At 37.4% G+C, this 18,910-nt stretch overlaps 1 protein-coding gene across 1 annotated transcript; it reads left to right on the top strand.

Annotated features, from left to right (window-relative positions):
• Window positions 1–9,405: 9,405 nt before the first annotated feature.
• On the top strand, window positions 9,406–18,910 carry hrh2b (histamine receptor H2b). The gene is made up of 3 exons (XM_044223185.1): window positions 9,406–9,475; window positions 13,626–14,494; window positions 14,797–18,910. The coding sequence occupies exons 2-3, from the start codon at window positions 13,799–13,801 to the stop codon at window positions 15,118–15,120; spliced, it is 1,020 nt and encodes a 339-aa protein (XP_044079120.1). The 5' UTR covers window positions 9,406–9,475; window positions 13,626–13,798; the 3' UTR covers window positions 15,121–18,910.

Here is an 18,910-nt window from a genome sequence, read left to right as displayed (position 1 = left end):
ATTTAAAATTGTATGTATGCACTCTAAATGTATAAAAATGTATAAAAAAGCACATGTTTATAATATTTTCTTGTAAAACACTATTTCCATTTGCTGCACAGTGACTAATCTGTTGGCCCTTTACAGCTGTTTTATGACTTAACAAATAAAACCTGCTAGCTGAAAAACTTCAATCTCCATTAAGCAACATGAATAAAATGACTCCCTGTAAGGTGAAAGGGTTATATCACTGCCAACACCACTGAAACTTAACACCCCTGTCTGCAGCTCTGCACAGCCCTCAGCCACTTTCAGCTCATTATTTTGGTTCACTGGTCCATCTGGTTGAGGTCCAATGGCTCTAACCAGCCCCTGTACAAAAGCTATGGGCACCTGCCAGCTCACAAGCTCAAACAAGCTGTACACTACCTGTGCATAGAAAAATGGTAGAGAGCTAAGCTGAATGGGAGACTGGTAAAGAATGCTGAACATATAAAGAATGCTGAACATATAGCAAGCCAAAAAGACCCACATTTTTTCTTAAAGACTGGAGTTAAAAACAGACCTAAATAGTGAATGAATGGACTTACATTTGACAGATTGCACGAAAGAGGCCTTGGACTCCTATTTTGCTCTGTTTCTGTTGCTTAAGTATAGGCTATTGCAGGTAAGTATAGGCAATTGTTTGCTAACAGCATAGCAATAAGAACCCAAGAAGTTAATACAGAATATCAAGGGAAACTCGTTAGAGACCACTACCATGTGCAAGAATAGGGTCACATGACTGACTAAATGTTATTTTGTATTTTTGTATAACAGTGGTTAAAATGGCTATTTCTAAATAAAACAATTAACTGACATGGATTTTGTAGTGTTTTTACTACAATAGCATTGTGTTTGTACTGTGCTTTCATTATCAGATTTTTCCATCAAGGCATTCTGAAGAGACTAGGTGGAAGTGTTGATCTGCAAGAATTTGAGACAAAAATTCTGATAGTTCAAAAGAAAATAAGTGACGTAACGTTACAAAAGGGATCCGTACGTGTGGCCTTTAAAATTTGGTTAAACAGAGGTCATGTTTGAATATTCATGTAATAATGTCCTATTTTGGAGGGAGGTAGCTAACAGTATTGCTTCTTTCTCTCATAATCATTGATTTTACTTGTATTGTATCACTGATGAAGCGTCTATAGCCATGAAGCGCCTCTCTGAGGCTGTATCCAAAGATACAGCAGTGCTTTGAGCTAAATGCTAATGTCAGTATGCTAACATGCTCAGTGTGACAATGCTAACATGTTGATATTAAGTAGCTGCAATATTTGCCATGTTCACCATCTCATGCTAACATTTGCTAATTAGCAAAAAACACAAAGTGCAGCCGCAAGTATTTTGTCATAAACCAAAGAATTGGACAAACTGAAATGTTGGCACTCGATAAAAATTTAAGGAATCACCAAAGTGATTAATTCATCCTGAGGGGACATGAATGTGTGTACCAAATTTCATGGAAATCTATCCAATAGTTGAGACTTTTCATTCAAAACCAGAAATCTCAGTCTCATGATGACGGAAACATCAGGGGATGATCAGTCAGTTGGATTTGTCCTCTGGGGACCATGAATGTCTGAGCAAAATTTCATGGCAATTGTTGTTAAGATGTAGCTGAAGAAATCATCAGCCCAATTCAAGCTTAAATCAATGCCTCAACAGACAGGAGAACTGAGGCAGGATCTGGAAAGATGAGATCTGGAGCTCATGGTTATAGCAAGAGCTTTTGATAAGGTGCAGCAACTAACAGTTCGACTGTGTTGTTGAGATATTTCAGTCTGGACCAAAGTGGTGGACCAACCGACGAACAGACCCACACTGCCATCCCTAGAGCCACATCAAATTACTCTGTGCAAACTGAAAGCAAAGCACACACGCACACTATCCTGAAAAGGCCACTGGTGCTGATTTGCATTTTTTTGCATTTATGCACCACAGTAAGCTCTATGTGGCACCAATGATTCATGCATGCTTTTAATCCAGTAAATCATATGCTAATCATTTGACAACGTAGTACAGAATAAAATGTTACATATAACAGTAAGGGTAAAAGGCAAGGCCATTTTCCCAAAGAGCCTTTTGTCAGGAAGGGTCCTCTTCTTTTGAAAGTTAGGAACGACTGCGAGGGAGATACTATTTCTAAAATTATTCTAAACAGGTAACAAGTTTTAAGTTTTGATATCTATTAGGCTACATGCTTTTATGTTGTGTCCACCATGTGAGACAGTTTCAGAGAGGACAAAGTCATTTCTACTGCAGTATTTTTCTCCCAGGGCACCCTGCTGTGCACTGACAGACATTTTAAGACTGAAATTCTGTGCAAATTGCCCTTTTATTCTTCTTTCCAGCACAGTGAACTGTGAATTGCCACATCTACAGGATGCTAATGAATACATTTTTACAAATCTAACACTAAGAACGTGTATGTACAGTAAACTGAGCAGACTTATATTTCTGGTGTTGGAATGAACTTTACATAATATCTCAAGTCAATTTATCTCTGGTTTGTAATCTGCTTGAATATTTGCTAACAATTAGTGTGAGAATGAGTGTCAGTTTTTTTTTCAATAAATGAACATTGACAGTGTCATCTTGATGATGTTTTACACTCTGAAATGCACTGCAACTCCTAACCTTACTGTGACACCCAGAGTGCTAATTGGTAAATCCTGCTTCTATGGAGGAATAAACCCTCATGGATTTCAACAACAGAAGGGCATAGAGTTATTTGACCTCTATTTTTGTTTGCATGTTTTGGTAAGAAAATTAGATGTCTTCTGAGTCCCGATGTTACACTTTCATGCAAATAGTTATCTTTATCTTGAACTTGGAGTGACTGACCACCAGTTGGGCAAAGATTAGGGGTTTTGAGAGCCAAATCTGGTAACTGCTAGCAGTTCTTTGTTTCTTGATGTATTTAAAACTCTAGGTTTGGCAGTTTGACAACTTTGTCAGTATATCCTCTGAATTAGTTGCATTTAGCATGAAATAATTTGTCTCTCTGGGAAGGCATGGCAATAGTACATTAATCTTTGTTTATGACTTTAGGGTTGTTTCAGCAGAGGCACTGTTTTCCAACTTGCATCTCCTGCTGTAAGCAATTCCCTGTGTTGCAGAGACGATATTGAAACACATTAATAATTTTCACTTTGTATACCCTGATTTCATTATCAGTTGACAATTTGTTTTTTACATGAAAGTCTTGCCATCAAACTTGTACTTGTACAAGACTTAGTTTTATAGTTAAGAATGATCATTTTCCATGTAGTTTTACATAGCAATAATAACAATAACTCACCTAATAAAGTGCATGTACATATGCCATGATTAATATTGCTACAGATTTTGAATATTTGTTTTCACACATACCATATGACTGTGACCAGGTTAAGTATTCATAAGGAAAGATAATCTTTTGTAAATTAGTTGTTTAATGTGTCCCAGACCCTGACAAAGAACTCATCCCTGTGCATGTTGGGTATTATACCTGAGAATCTACAGATGTGTGGTTACAAACTGCGGTGCCGTTTTACCACAACTTATTTTTATTATATTATTTATTTATTTATTTGTGGAGATAAAGAAGGTTGTTTGGTAGGCTGAGGGGTTAATGGGTGTTCAAAAGTAAACAAATGTTCTAAGAAATGTTTGTATTTCTGGTGTAACTGACCTCTTGATATAAATATACATTTCTAAAAAAAAAAACAATTTTAGCTTAGTTTACTGACTTTTACATGTTATTGTATAGTACCATATTGGCACCTTATCATAGAGGCAACCCCTATAAAATTAATTAGTTTTTTAATCCTACACACTAGTGTTGAAAAAGGGTTAATTCAAAGAGTATCAAATTTCATCTACACAAAGAATCAGAAATAACTGATTCTGATTATGTTGTCAAAACACTAACACTTGTGGAAATAAACAGAAGTGTTGAAATGATCTGATAGTTACTTTGAATTACTTTGTGGTGGTGTTGTATATAAGCGTCAGTGTGGTAACTGGAATGTAAAATAATGTGCACTTCCATGCAGATGTGAGTAGGCACTACAGAGACAGCATCCATTTGTCTGTACTGGGAGGGTAATATGCAATTAAATTATATCATGGGGTGGTCAGGATGCACTGAGACAGCAACATGGTTGTCGAGTAAGCATGCTCAAATTAGCGAGTTGTAGCTGTAACCTCATTATGTGTGGACAACTACTGCAGATACGTGCCAAATGTGACAAGAAATTCCATAGCTACGCCAAGTTTCCGGTCGGTTGTAGAACTGTGCAGATGATTTTAGTTCCCATGTCAGTATTTGTTAGTTTGTATCAGCTTGTTTGATTAACATGCAACCTCTTTTCTGACATTATATCCAGCAAATATAAACATTACGGGCTCTTTCTCTGTTTCTCCATATGGAAACATTGCTGCCGGTTTGATTCGCAGACAGAACTAATGACTCAGTTTGACGTGGAGACGCACTGGCACTGTTCCTTGGGGACAAAGACGGGTTGAAGAGGGCAGAGAGGGGCAGATTGGGGTTTACTCTCTCTCCTCCTCCCAGGGTCGAGTGTCCTCCAGAGGGGCTTTAGAGGAGCAGTAATCCACTGGGATGTCAGAGATTGGCTTCCCTTGGGATGGAAATGTAATATGACAGAGCACAATGGAAGAGGAAGGACAGAGAAGAGCACTGGCTGAATGGCTAAACAACAGCGCAGGCAGTTGCCTGGGGCTTTTATATGGCCTTGAATGTGGTATAATTTGGCTTAATAATCCTACATAACAATTTCCAGTCATGCCTGTATATTCCTGTTTCCTGGCTTCCATCATGTTGAACACCGTGGAGCCACGTTAATAAGAATGTGTGGAAGAAAGTGTGGAAGCACTGACACTTTCATAGGACAGGATTTTAATGTCTTTGTATGAATTATATAATCAATAGCGATCACCAATCACCTTGTTGTCTTTAATCAACAAAGACTACAGGATCACAAACGCCATGCTTTGCGTCTTATAAAAACTATCATGCTTCTTTAAAACTTTGAAAAATGTTAAGCACAACATTCCATATCTAGTAACGACTTCCTTAATTGTCCCAATGGGAAATTCATTTGGCTGACAAGGATCATGTCACATAATGATACCATAAACATACAAACACCCATAATGCAAGCAAATGGTTAATGCGAAAAAAATTACTTATAAGATAAGATAAATACAAATAATGCAAAACATTTAACGACAGCTGCAGTGAGGCAGTTTTTGTCTTTTATTTTGCTTTGCTTGATTGTTTAGGTCAGACTATTGTTTGGATTGCATCTACTGTTTGCTCCCAGTCCCACTCCATCAAATGTTCCACTTCAGCCCTGTTTCCTCAGTCCTTAAAGGGACAATGCATAATCTAAATGTAAAGGGATTAACTCCCACCAAAATCAATCAAAACACAGCATTGGGCATTTGAAAGAAAGTTGTAGACACTATTACTCATACACATTTCAGGTTACTTCTGTAATGCCAGTGGTTATTTTGAGTAAGGATTATTATTTAGAATCAGAGGGGTTTTTTGTTACAGCTGAATTGAGGTTTAAATTCACATGACTTTTTTAATGTATACTTCATCCAAAGTGCTTGTTGGACGAGCCGGTGTTCACACCCTCTTCACACCCACCCGAAGCCAGGGTTTGAACTTATCTCTTTAGCTCTCTTTTTTTCGTTTGTTACACAACTATTTCTGTCACTTTTGATGTGTACAAATGAGTGCAACATTATTCTGCCTTCAGGGAGAGACTGTCTGAAAAATATTTAAACAATTATTGCATCTCTCCCCTCTCCACCACACTTTCGAGTGCGGCAGTTCGGAACAATGATGAACATTTTGAACCAGTTCTTTTCAGGCATAACCTGAGTCTACAGCCATGCTGGTTGCTTTGTGAGGCTGTACTTGAGTTTAATGCGTGTCAGCATGCTGTCATGCTCACAATGACAGTGCTAAAATGCTGATGTTTAGCAAGTAAAATGTTTGCCATGTTCACTATATTAGTTTAGCATGTTAACATGCTAACATTTGCTAATTAGCACTAAACACAAAGTACAGCTAAGGCTGATGGGATGTCATTAGTTTCTGGCAGATATATAAACCAAACTATTGGACAAAATAAAATGTTGACCTTTTGATGGCGCTAGATTAACGGTTAAGGGATCGCATTACAATTCATCCTGTGGTGAATATGAATTTCTGAACTAAATTGCACGACAATCCATTTAATAATTGTCGAGATGTTTCAATAAAAAACAAAAATGTAAAACTCACGACACTGAAGGAAAAGTCAGGGGATCACCAAAGTGAGTAGGATTCATCCTGTGGGAAACAAGAATGTTTGTGCAAAATGTTGTGCCATCTCACAGACGTCAAGATATTTCATTTTTTCAGTGAAATAGGTGAAAAGTCAGGAGATCACCAAAATCATTAGAATTCATCCTCTCGAGACCTTGAATTTCAGTAGAAAGTTGTATGCCAATCCATCCAATAGCTGTTGCGATATTGCAGCCAGGACCAGACGTATTTATTTGATTTAGTAGACATCTTTGATGATAGAAGAAAGCTCAGATTTGGAAGTGCAGCAACACGAAGCAGGTCAGACCAGCGGCCTTGAGACAGTTAGAAAAAGCTTGTTAGTCAGAAACATCACTCCAGGCTCACTCACATCTTGTTAGCGCAGCAGTGTGAATGAGGATGATTGACAGGCAACACAGCTGGAAGGCCTTTTTAATTCCTGTTAATGGCCGAGAAGAATCATATTCTACGGCCAGAATAATGTAACGCAGCCTGCTCTCCTGAAGTACACATATACACATTCATCACTGGTATATAACACTCACTATATATACACTACTATATATCATATTATTAGATTATCAATGCTGATGCATTAAGGATTTTACTGTTGTCAAGGCAGAGCTAGCTGTGACAATTTTATATTCCGATTGGGAGTTTGATCTGTAAACATCATCTTTTTTCAGAGAATCATATGTTTCGTATGTAAAATCCTCATTTGTAAACCGTGTATCTATACTACAGTTGTCAAATAAACGCAGAGTAAAAAGTACAATAATTTCCTCTGGAGTGAAGTGGAGTCGAACTATCTCTCATAGCTCAGTACTTGAAACAGACCACAGTTCATTACCTGCGTCTGTCCAGCAGGTGGAAGAAAAGAGTCATCCAGTCACCAAAGTACCTGTAATAACAAATAAAGACGGGAATGATTGATGTTTTGTTACATTTCAAGTGCATTATATAATTGCAGAGCTTCTAAGGTTATTATGATGCATGTTAAAATAGAATAGAAACACTGACCCCTGTAACAGCTACAGTGTCGGCTAACTGCTTCATTATTATGCAAAGCACTAGTATTTGTTTCAACTATCAACACCCAAATTATAATTACATTTGTAATTAGAATAATCTGATTTTATTTCTGACCTGTCTTTGTATTTATTTATTAACTTTATATTGCTTAATACTAAACTGTGTTGTTTCTTTTGCTTGTGAGGCGTGTCAAGTCTCTTTCTGGAGGTTACACACCTTAAATAAACATAAGTAATTAAACTTCCACTTTGACTGAGCCAAAGAAAGTTGAACGAAGTGGCTTCCCTGATAAGATGTTGACACAGCATACAGCTGTAAAGCATGAGATAATACAAATTATGGTTCTTTGTCCTTCCTTTTTATTTATTATATTGATTATAACATGATTTTCACCATTCTCTGGCTTTGCTTACTGAGTGTTCATTTCTGGACCCATGCATTCAAACTGCTCAAATTTGTTCACTTATTTAGAGGAACAACAAACAGTCCACACTGATCTTTCTGTCTGTAATCTTTTTTTAACCCTAATCATGCATTTAAAGCAACAGTAGTTTCTTCAGGTTAGTAGAGGTATAAGTTAATATTAATGTGTATGTGCACACATCTAAGTGCGTGCAAATACACATAAGTGTGTGGCTACTATGCATATGACTTCATTGCCAGATGTTCATAATTGGACAGCCTGGAGAACCCTTCATTTCACTGTCCATCTTTAATGGAGGAGGACACATGGAAGAAGAGGTCCAACCTCTTTTCACTAAACGATTTTACGCCAAAGTTGTCATGATTATAGAGCCTGCAGCTAAGATATTAAAACATGTTAGAACTGTAGGTTTACAGCTCAAAGTAATCCCAGCAAGGTCTGTGAATCATCCCAAATTGGGATTTCGGTGCTGGGAAGATGTTGAGTCTGAAAAATTTGCAAGCACCCTATTAAAACTCTCTTCACCTCCTTTATAGTGGGAACGAGGCAGAAGTCTCTCTGGCAGATATCTCAAAACCACATCAAATAAAACTTAAAACTGCATGCAGGTTATAGGGAAAGAAGTATAAGTTTAATCAAAATGTTCTCTTGATACTGTATCACATTTTGTACAGCAGGTTGAAGTATCAGTCATATAACATTTTCATAGCTGTTCTGGAAACAATCTGGCTGAGGTAAATCCTAATGTACAGAGCCAGGAAAAGCAGACCAGTTTATCTGAGGACAAAATGGCAAACTGGCAAGCTTAAATGCCATAGAGAGTACTCAAGCTGAAATAAAACACAAAAATCATGGTGATGATCACCCTCCGCGGGTGGTCTCTCATCCTTCAAGCTCGGGTCCTCTACCAGAGGCCTGGGAGCTTGAGGGTCCTGTGCAGTATCTTTGCTGATCCTAGTACTGCACTTTTCTGGACCGAGATGTCTGGTGTTCTTCCAGGGATCTGCTGTAGCCACTCCTCCAGTTTGGGGGTCACTGCCTCGAGTGCTCCGATGACCACGGGCACCACTGTCGCCATATACATATATATATATATATATATATATATATATATATACAGACATACTGTATCTTCATTAGAGACGTTACTGTGATCACCTTTCTTAAATCAGTAAAGCGTGGCTCATCTTGCCTCCCCTACCTTAACCATGTACTGTACATTGCATAAGCAAAATATACAACATGCAATCAAGACATGAGGTGATGATTCAACACTTGCTTTTTAAAAATCCCTATTTGTTAAAATGAATGGAAATGGAAATGATCAAATTTGAAAATACCCTTGTTGTTAGAGTTGTGTGTCCAACTGTTTTGAAGCTATGAGGTTAAATCCATTTTCAAGCTAAAACAACAGGCAATGCTCATGAGCAAACAACGAATGAATACACTAGAGGGAGTTAAAGTTTATATGTAGGTTATATGTGTCTGTCTACTCATGTCTATGAGAACAGAGACAGGGGAGAGAGAGAGAGAGAGAGAGAGAGAGAGAGAGAGAGAGAGAGAGAGAGAAAGAAGTTTATACTTCAGCAGGATCAAGGAAGCAGAGAACATTCATGATCTGGGAAGAAGGTTGGGATCAGACGGACATTTAAGACAAACCATGTGAGGTGAGTCAACACGCTTTGAGCAACTTTATTTAGGGTTTTATGAGGAGAAATAACACTGAAGGTTAACCAAGCAACACTCTCAACATTTTGAAATTGCTGGTCACAAAGATAAAGGTTCATACAAGAAGTGATGTTTGGTGTTCATGTTAAGACTCAGACAGAATATAAATCCAAAATTCATTATTGAAAGAGTGATATCTGTGCAGTTATATGTATACAGTATTAAAATATACTGATAACTGTATATCACCGAGTCCAGTTCAGATGTTTTACTATGGCTCTAGGTTGTTTAATTTGTATTTAAATCACAGTTAAATGTTTTATAAGTAATTCAATTGCATCACCCTCTCTTGCTGACTTCTTACAGTAATTCAAGATTTAGGTCAAACATGACAGTGTAGCTAGTAGATATGATTATTAGCAATCATGTGGGAGTTGTTCCAGTGAGCCACAAAACAATCAAGTTTATGTTTCTGAAATTATTTCTGCTTAATGGAATCAGCACATCCTGGTAATGGAAAAAAAATGTCCTTCCTCAGTTTGTGGATGAAAAAAAAGTGCAAGAAGCTCAGTTCCAGCGTACACGGCAAGGATGCAAATGCACTGTACACAAATAATTTTATCTTCTCCTTGCATGTAACTTTGGCAAATTGCCAAAGGACTTACTATACTGCTCTTAGTGGTTTCACTTTGCATGTGTTGTTGAATTATTTATCTATATTGTTGGCCCACCTTGTGTCATTCCGAGCCGGATGTCACTCATTGTTAACTCATCTACCTCACCAGCTAGACTTCATTTGTTCCATGATGCCGGGGATTTATATATTCTCTGAGTTATTAGGTTCTCTGACTTTTGTGCAGATACCTTTATTGTATTAACAGCTGCTAAACAGAAACATGTCGTCATATAGTTATAGTGGATGGGATCATTTGTAGTGTAGAGCAGATGAATGTCTGATGACACCGGTCTATATCTCTCAATTAGTAATTATTAATAAGCAATAACACAAGCATTGAGATCTGCTGTACATTGCTAAATTGAAATATCCACCATCTAATAATCTGGTTAATCTGCTACACTTAACATGACAGTACGCATTATTGCACAATTATGTGTTACATATATGTGATAGTGAGCAGCTGTAATGAAAGAGTTTCCCCTCAGGGATCAAAAGTATTTCTGATTCTGATTCTGATTCTAAAAGAGCCAATCTTACTTATTAGGGCTGATGTGTAGTATGTCGTCATGCAGGTAGTGTGAGCACAGTATGTACAAGTTTACACTTGGCCTCACTTGGCAGTAGCTCTGCTGCAGCAGCTACAAGTACAGTTTAGAATATATACCAGCCTTTCACATCACATGGATCTATTGTAAGTATCATATGACAGGCGTCTTTAATCAACAGTTTTCTTTCATGCCAGTCCTCTGAGTAGTTCTGAACACCACTCCAAAAAATCACCATCATTTTGAAATGTCTGGTCTTTTTTAGAATCTGCATTTTCTGGCAAAATTAGAGCAGATTTGTTTGCCACTTCTCTGAGATTCTCTGGGAAGCAAGTAAATTAAATTATGTAATGAATTGTAAAATGATCTCAGGTTCTCATCATGGTGCTAAGCATGGTGTTGTGTTTCATCTGTTACATTAGTATTGTGGTACATCAGCAACAAGGCAAAATGAAAGTGGAGACAAACATGGATCATTTGCCGTTATTTGACTTTTGTATTAAATCCTTTCTGACTTTTTATGGCCAGTGGAGCCTGGTTGTTGTAGCATCAAATGAGAGCAGCAGGCTGACCAGGGACACCTCTAAACAGTGCTGAACAAACAAAGTCACCATGGAAACAAGAAGTGTTTATCCCTGAGGGGAATCTATTGACATTATTAAAAACCTTGGATTCTCTGACTGGCCAGAAACAGCTGAAACAATGGCTACTTTAAATTAATTAACTTTTAGCTTGAGGAAACACAAGGTAAAATCTTCTTCTTCTAAACTATTGTGCACAGTACGTATTATACAAATGTATTATTATTAATCAATTAATTCCTTTTTGCATTGCATCCATATCTCATGTGACAGGGAACATCTCTGTCAAATAAAATTCACAGAACAAGGGATGTTTGCACTTGATTGTGGTACTTTCTTAGAAAATCCTAAAACTTACGGTATGTGTAGCTATATTAAATAAGTCTGTCAGTCAGTGCAGTAACTGTTTCCAAAGAGTAAAAGTGAGAAAAATGGATTAGGTTTTTTTCATTAAATGTCCATTTGTGCAGACCTAACCGTTGACCTAGGACCTGACCAAGGGCATAGATTTGGTTTCAGAAGTTTATCTTTCCAACAACTACAATGAGCACTGTGCTCTTCTGCCTTGTCTTTGACTGATGTTCAAATCTAGTATCTTCTTAAGAGAATATTAACTGTAAATAAAATGATTAGCCAAAAAACGCAGTTGGCAGTACCATACTTTTATTTGGCCCTGAGTAGTGTCTGCAGGTATTCCTTTCAGGCTGCATACAGCCCCAACAAGCTTTGCCAATAATATTAATATTAATATTTACATGAAACTATAAATGTGAGAGGGGCAAAAATAAGATTTTGAAAAGTGAGGGGGACATGAGGGGGAAAGCACCTGGTAATCTTGTGTTTTTCCTGCTTTTTGTTACTACAAATGTGACATATTCTGTCTTAAACTAAACATGAATGAGCAAGCAGTTTGTTTTGTTTAACAAATCAAACTGCTCGCTCAAAAATAAAGTTGGAGGTGCTTAACCATACCAACCATGGAATATTGCCTGTCACTATCCAACTATCCAAACATGCGGATAGAGAGATTAGTTAAGATGTGTTAACAAACTCTTTTCCAGGATAAAAACAGCTACACAAGTGTCACATTTTCCATATGATGTTATAGAAGTTTGTCTTAACTAAATGTCCCCCCTCTTCCCCAAGGAGATCAGAGTATTCAGAGTTCAGGATCAGTTGTGCATCAAACAGCACCTGGGAGCTGGGAGCGGATTTAGCCATGATATGATGATTTGACTTAAATTATATAATACAAGCTCATATTTTTGCCTATTTAAAAGTTTTAAAGTGTTCTTTCAGCAAAGTTTCATGACAATTTGTTTAAAAAATAAAATTAATAGAATAAAATGAATAGTGGTCACAGGTTTAAAGCCATAGCTGCATGCATTCTGTACTAAGAGTGCATGTGTTATTATTTACAATAATAGAAATAGTATAATAATGATACAATTGTATGATTCGGCCTCTTAAATACAGCACCATCCATTGTCACTATCAGTCTGCTGTTGCCTCAAACCTTAATTAGAGAACTTGAGAACTATCGGTCCACGCCAAATGTCATCTATTTTGTATGGGAGTACATCAGATGGCCTTATTGTAATAAGGAAGCAGACAGCACTATCAAACATGCAAAATATATACAGCAGTCTCAGGCAGTTAGAGCTGGACTACTTTTTATGTTGGCATTAGTTTTATTTTTAAAACACTAGAAAACATTCGAAACACAGCATTATTGTACCTATTTGTTGTTTGTGATTTTAGAATGCGGTCTGATGATTAAAAAAAAAGAATAGCTAAGCTTCCCTGAAAGGCTCAACAGCTGGGGCTTTGAAAGAGCACCTCACAGACAAATGCCACCAAGTCTGGTGATCCAGATGGATCATGTTTTACTCATACAGTTCAATATTCAGTCATCTTATTCTTTTGAAAAGAAAAAAACTGCTTTATGTGTGGAAGCAAACTCATCTGTGAAGAAGTATGCGTGCCTTCTAAAAATAGCCAATAAAATGTCTTAAAATACTTTTTTTTAATGTGGTTGGATACACAGGAATCTCTTTTTTTAGACTGGAGATCTTGGATTTGTTTATTTTACTCCTAAGACTCTCAATGTTTTGTGATTATTTTTAAGATCTTGTCTTGAATTAGCCTAGAAGTGATGCACAATATAGCTTAGCTTTTAGTCAAATGCTTTCTCTCTAGTAAATATTCCCATCTCTAGGCGACAGCTCCCCAATGTCAAGATAAACATGCTTTACTTTTGATATACACAAATAATGAAATGTCATTATATGGTGACGTGAATTTTCAAGTAATAACCATTGTTATTGTTCTTGTTCTTCATCAGGGAAGTCTTTGCTTTGGAGGCCAACAACAGTGGCACTGTGAAAAAAGATGATGGCTGGGAAGTGCTTTTCCACTGATGATCTACTTCTGAACCTGATTACCTGTATACACAGGAGCCATGGAAAGGATTGTCTGATGGGAAAGTGAATTGGCAGAAAGTTTTGAGATAAGTGGATGAGCCTGCTTGAACATTCTCTACTGAGAAACCAGCAGCAGCACTGCGACCCAGAGCCTGAAGAGGAGGTCACCATGATCTCCACAGCTCTCCGCTGGCTGGTCCTGGTAACTTTCATCATTCTGACCATTGGTGGGAATGTGCTGGTGTGTTTGGCTGTTGGGCTCAGCCGTCGACTGTGGCGCATTTCTAACTGCTTTGTGGTGTCGCTGGCAGTGACAGATCTTCTGCTAGGCCTGCTAGTGCTGCCCTTGTCTGCCACTGTGGAGCTGCGCAGCGGAAAATGGCCCCTCGGAGGAGCCCTGTGTAACATCTACATCTCACTGGATGTCTTGCTGTGTACATCCTCCATCCTGACCCTGCTGGCCATCAGTGTGGACCGATACCTAGCCATTTCAGCTCCCCTTAGCTACTCCCGGAGAGTTACCCCTCCAAGGGTGACACTGGCCATGATCGCCATCTGGGCCTTGTCACTGGCTGTGTCCTTTGTGCCCATCCACCTGGGCTGGAACACAGCAGACTACAGAGTGCAGCACTTGGACTGGGGCATGGGGGAAGAGGACAAGGAGGGACGCTACTGCCAGTTTGAATGGAATAACAACTATGTTCTAATTTATGCCACTGGCTCATTTTACCTGCCTCTGCTGCTCATGTGTGGAATGTATCTGTGCATATTCAGAGTGGCACAAGAACAGGTCAGTGTGTTTTATTATTTTTCTAAAACTGATGCTGAGGTGGGATATAAAAGGTCATAACTTGAGGCACGCTTTCCTTTTTGCATCTGTCTGAGGCTACTATTTCGGAAAAATGATTTTGTATTAGTGATCTGCATTTTAGTGGACACAAACATTTGCAGCAGACATTAAGATATTCACAGAGTCATGTTCACTTGTAACGTATTGCTGTATTAAATCCTTTATCGTCAGATCATTGAGTGAGCTCATATCATTTTCTGTGTCTTCTGGCTCTCTAACCTTTTCTTAACCAATCTTTTCAGGTGCGGCGTATTCGTGCTACCACTCCATCATTTGCACGCACAGCATCAACTGCAGCCATAGCCCGAGAGCACAAAGCTACAGTGACTCTGGCAGCTGTACTGGGGGCCTTTGTCATCTGTTGGTTCCCCTACTTCACCTTTTTCACCTGCATGGGAATAAAGGGAAAGACAAACCCTCCTACTACACTTCACTCTGTGGTCCTGTGGTTGGGATATTTTAACTCTGCTCTTAACCCCATCCTGTATCCAGCCTTCAACAGGGATTTTCGCACGGCCTATGGAGAGCTGCTTTTCTGCAGAGGACTGTCTCGCAGAAAACTGTAGCTTACTCGTGTGTCTGTGCATAAACGATTGAGCTTTACTAATGGACAAGGGCTTTCCCAACAGTCTGAGAAACATATAGACACAGTTAAGAAAGAAAATGAGAGGAAGAGCCTCAGCCAACACAAGAGGAACACTATCCCTGATGAGCCAAGGTGAAATGCCATGGATGTGTTGTTCCATTGCTGGACTGGCAGCAAAATGTTGAAAATTACAAACCTGCTCCACTACTCACAGTACCAGATTAGCTAACCATTTACAGTATCAGTTAGATGTTTAGTGTATTTATTTTGTTAGTGTACTGGATACAAAAGTAGTACATGAAACAAATCCAAAGTCCATGTGCTTAGTCAATAGGTGCCCATTATTTTCTTACTTTCTCTTATTTTCTGAAATGTCTGTTAGACACGTGTGAGCTGAGCTGAGTGGAATGAATAGATGACTCATTAAGTTTTCCAGCAAGCCGCATGGAGACACAGGTGGTTAAAAGTTTGCAAATTGTTTATTTTTTCTCCCCTCAATCCTGCCAATGAAAGAGAATAAGTGACCAGCAAGTTGATTTGATATGTACAATATGTGTTTCTTTGACTTGAACCAAGCAGGATGACCTTAATGACTTCCTGGATGTTTCAACAGATTAACTGCAATTGGACCAGACATCTATTTAAAATAAGTGTATTCTTATTATTTATACATACCTGCAACACCGTCTAACCCTCCGAGTTATAATGAGGACTGGTTGCATCAATGAAGTCACATGGTTTACAATGAAGCTGCTCCAAACTATTCTGACTATTTTTAAGACTTCTGCTGGACACACATGTAAAATCTACATCCATGAAATTATCGTTACAACTTTGCTATCTTTATGTACTGTATACGTTGCTGTGATTATTCTTATGCACAGACAGCTGAAATATCTTACTATTTGTGTTCAGTGGTAAGGAAATTGGAATAGCTGTGATACCAAGTAATATTTAATTACTTTTATAGTTAATATATTAATAAAATAAGTTCTATATGCAAAGGCAGAATAATAAAATTGCATGTTTATGTATTGTAAGTATGCAGTATATTTGTCCCTTAAATGCATTTTTTTTCATTACTTTCTAAACCATTTTATGCTAATAAGACTCACTCTTGCATATAGGCTATCAATATATTGCAGATACTGTACTGTATAATGAGTATTAGTATTACATCCTTTTAATGATTAAACAAGACCATCAATGGTAATGTGCAGATGGAAATGGTTTTCAAGCATTGTCAGTAACAAGACAAGGAATGCTGAGTGTGATTGTAATTAAAGTTTAATGTGAGCCTTGGTGTCGTCGATGGTAGTTGAAGTAGGTTGATAAGTTGAAGCAGGGAAAGCTAAGGAAATCCCTATTGGGATGAATTGATGACTTGCCTCAAACTTGTAGAAGAGCGGATGCTGCCAAGGAGGAGACATTAGATCACACTTCACGAATATAAGGTCTGAAAGTGGAAGCAATCAAGCCAGCAGCAGCACAGTGACATATAAAATGGAAGTCATTAACTCTAAATCAGGTCAGGTGGCAGAGGAGTAAACAGTGAGAATGAAGGTGCAGGACCATTTATAGGTAGCATTAAATGCAGCTGAGTCCTCTGAAATGAAGAAGATGAACTTGTAATACTGTCATTTTCAGTCCATTTCCAGCACAGTAAAGGTCTCTCAGAGTGTTGCATGTGCAGCGACATGGAGGTAAAAGAGTTGCCTCTATAAAACTGACTGGAATCCATCTGAGGAGGCTCTATGGCTTTATTTACATGCCAAATGTGATTTTGTGCAGACATGGAAAAAAACATGGAAATAAGATGTTTACAGGCTGCAGTAACTGCTGCATAGTTAAAAATTACATCTTAGTTGTCTAAGTCACTGCTTCTGGCCAAGAAGTAGTTATAGCACATCGTTCCCTGTAACAAAAAGTTGTTTTATTTATTTATTTGTTTATACTAATTAAACAAGGCATGACATGTTTATTACTAAGCTTTAAAGATGCTTATAGGTGCATTTTGGAACTTTGGACAGAGCCAGGCTAGATGTTTCCCCTTCCTTCCAGTCTTTATGCTAAGCTAGGCTAATTGCTAATTGTCGATCTTCTCATCTAACTCTCAGCAAGAAAGCAATTAAGTGTTTTTCCCAAAACATTCTTGAAAAATGATGTCAAACTGGTTATTATTATTATTATTATTATTATTATTATTATTATTATTATTATTACAGGTTGGTGTTTTTTGTTTTGTATTTTTTACAAATAAGTTTCCCCCTACTTGACCTGAGAGTGCTTTTTTTTTTATGTTTTTATAGGTCCACTACAGACTGGTAGTTCTTAAGGGAAGGCCTAAATACTTAAAACAATAGCATGAATGCCAAATCATTATCATACTTGCCAAACGTCACCATAGACAAATGTTACAAAAATGTATTGTTTATATAAATGTATTGTTTAATTTCTACATTTTTTAGAAGTCTATTTATTAATCTATATATTTTAACTGTATATATTTACTTTCAGGTAGAACAATGGGATAGCTGGTAATAAAATAAAGGAAACTTGCTGCGTGATGACTTTAGAAAGCTGGTTTAATGTGCAATCATTTGTTGCCATTGCATGTCAATCGAAAATAATGGATGCATTTGAAAATTACTGGTAAACCTCTACTAGACTTCTGTTCAGTCCTGTACAATTTGGATGCTCTTCTTTTCTTAGCCATATAAAACTCTGGAAAGATCATTTACATTTGTGACATTTGGCAATGACCAGTTACAAATGAATAATGATGCAATATCACATTTAGCCATCAAGACTTAAATTAATTCATTAGATATCTATGTTCTTGCTCTACACACCATCAGTCCTAACAACTACAGCCACTGCAGGCCATCCAGCTTGCTGTTTCAACTATTCAACAAGAGATGGATTATGTGAAATAATGATATTTTGTTGTGAAGGTTTTGGAGCTTTTAACACATGTCCTTGTTAAATGAATGAGAGATGCAAGTGTTCTTCACATCTTTTTTCTTTGTGATGGTGAATTACACCGAATGTTTCTTTTTTTTAATTACACAATAAAATGATAGTTCAAAATGTTATTACTTGGTTGCCAATCTTTGTTAATCTGTGTATTTAAGCTCTGAAATCTACCTGCATATTGTATATAAAAATGTACATTATAATTAATGTATATCATATATCATATATATATATTATTACATATGTATAACTAATGCAAAAAGGAGGTTATTATTTATGTATAGATAATACAAAAATCAGGGACATGATGCATTAGCTCTGGTTTGTAATGCATTCATACTGTAATGGCAAGTGCCTTTCATGAATAGTCTCATTTAAACGTCATCAGCCAGAGTTCTGGGCTTTTGTAAATGTTTGATGATAAATAGTGTGCTGCAACTGAACCAGGACTCTAAAATACTGAACAAAAGGAATAATGTGCAAAATAAAAGGATCCACCTCTGATTATCAGCATCCCAAGATAGTCAAGCCACATGATAGAACAGTCCAATAATGTGCTTTTTAATCATGTTAAAACTGTGTTAAGAGACTTACAGGTCCACAATGGCTCCATGCAGTGTGCGTCATCGTGTGTTTTATGAAAATGTATCGCTGACTCAGAAGTGTGCTAATCCAATATTTTTTGTTTGTTTCATTATTTATATACCGCACTACCTAGCGTGATCTGAGATGTCGAGGCTCTCATTTTCATTGTGATTATCTCTGTTTACTCTTATCATTTCCTATGTTACATC

The sequence above is a fragment of the Siniperca chuatsi genome, linkage group LG14 (assembly GCF_020085105.1).
Source record: "Siniperca chuatsi isolate FFG_IHB_CAS linkage group LG14, ASM2008510v1, whole genome shotgun sequence".
Lineage (NCBI taxonomy): Eukaryota > Metazoa > Chordata > Actinopteri > Centrarchiformes > Sinipercidae > Siniperca > Siniperca chuatsi.
The sequence above is the reverse complement of the archived record's forward strand: the minus strand, read 5'-3'. Positions and strand labels throughout refer to the sequence as shown.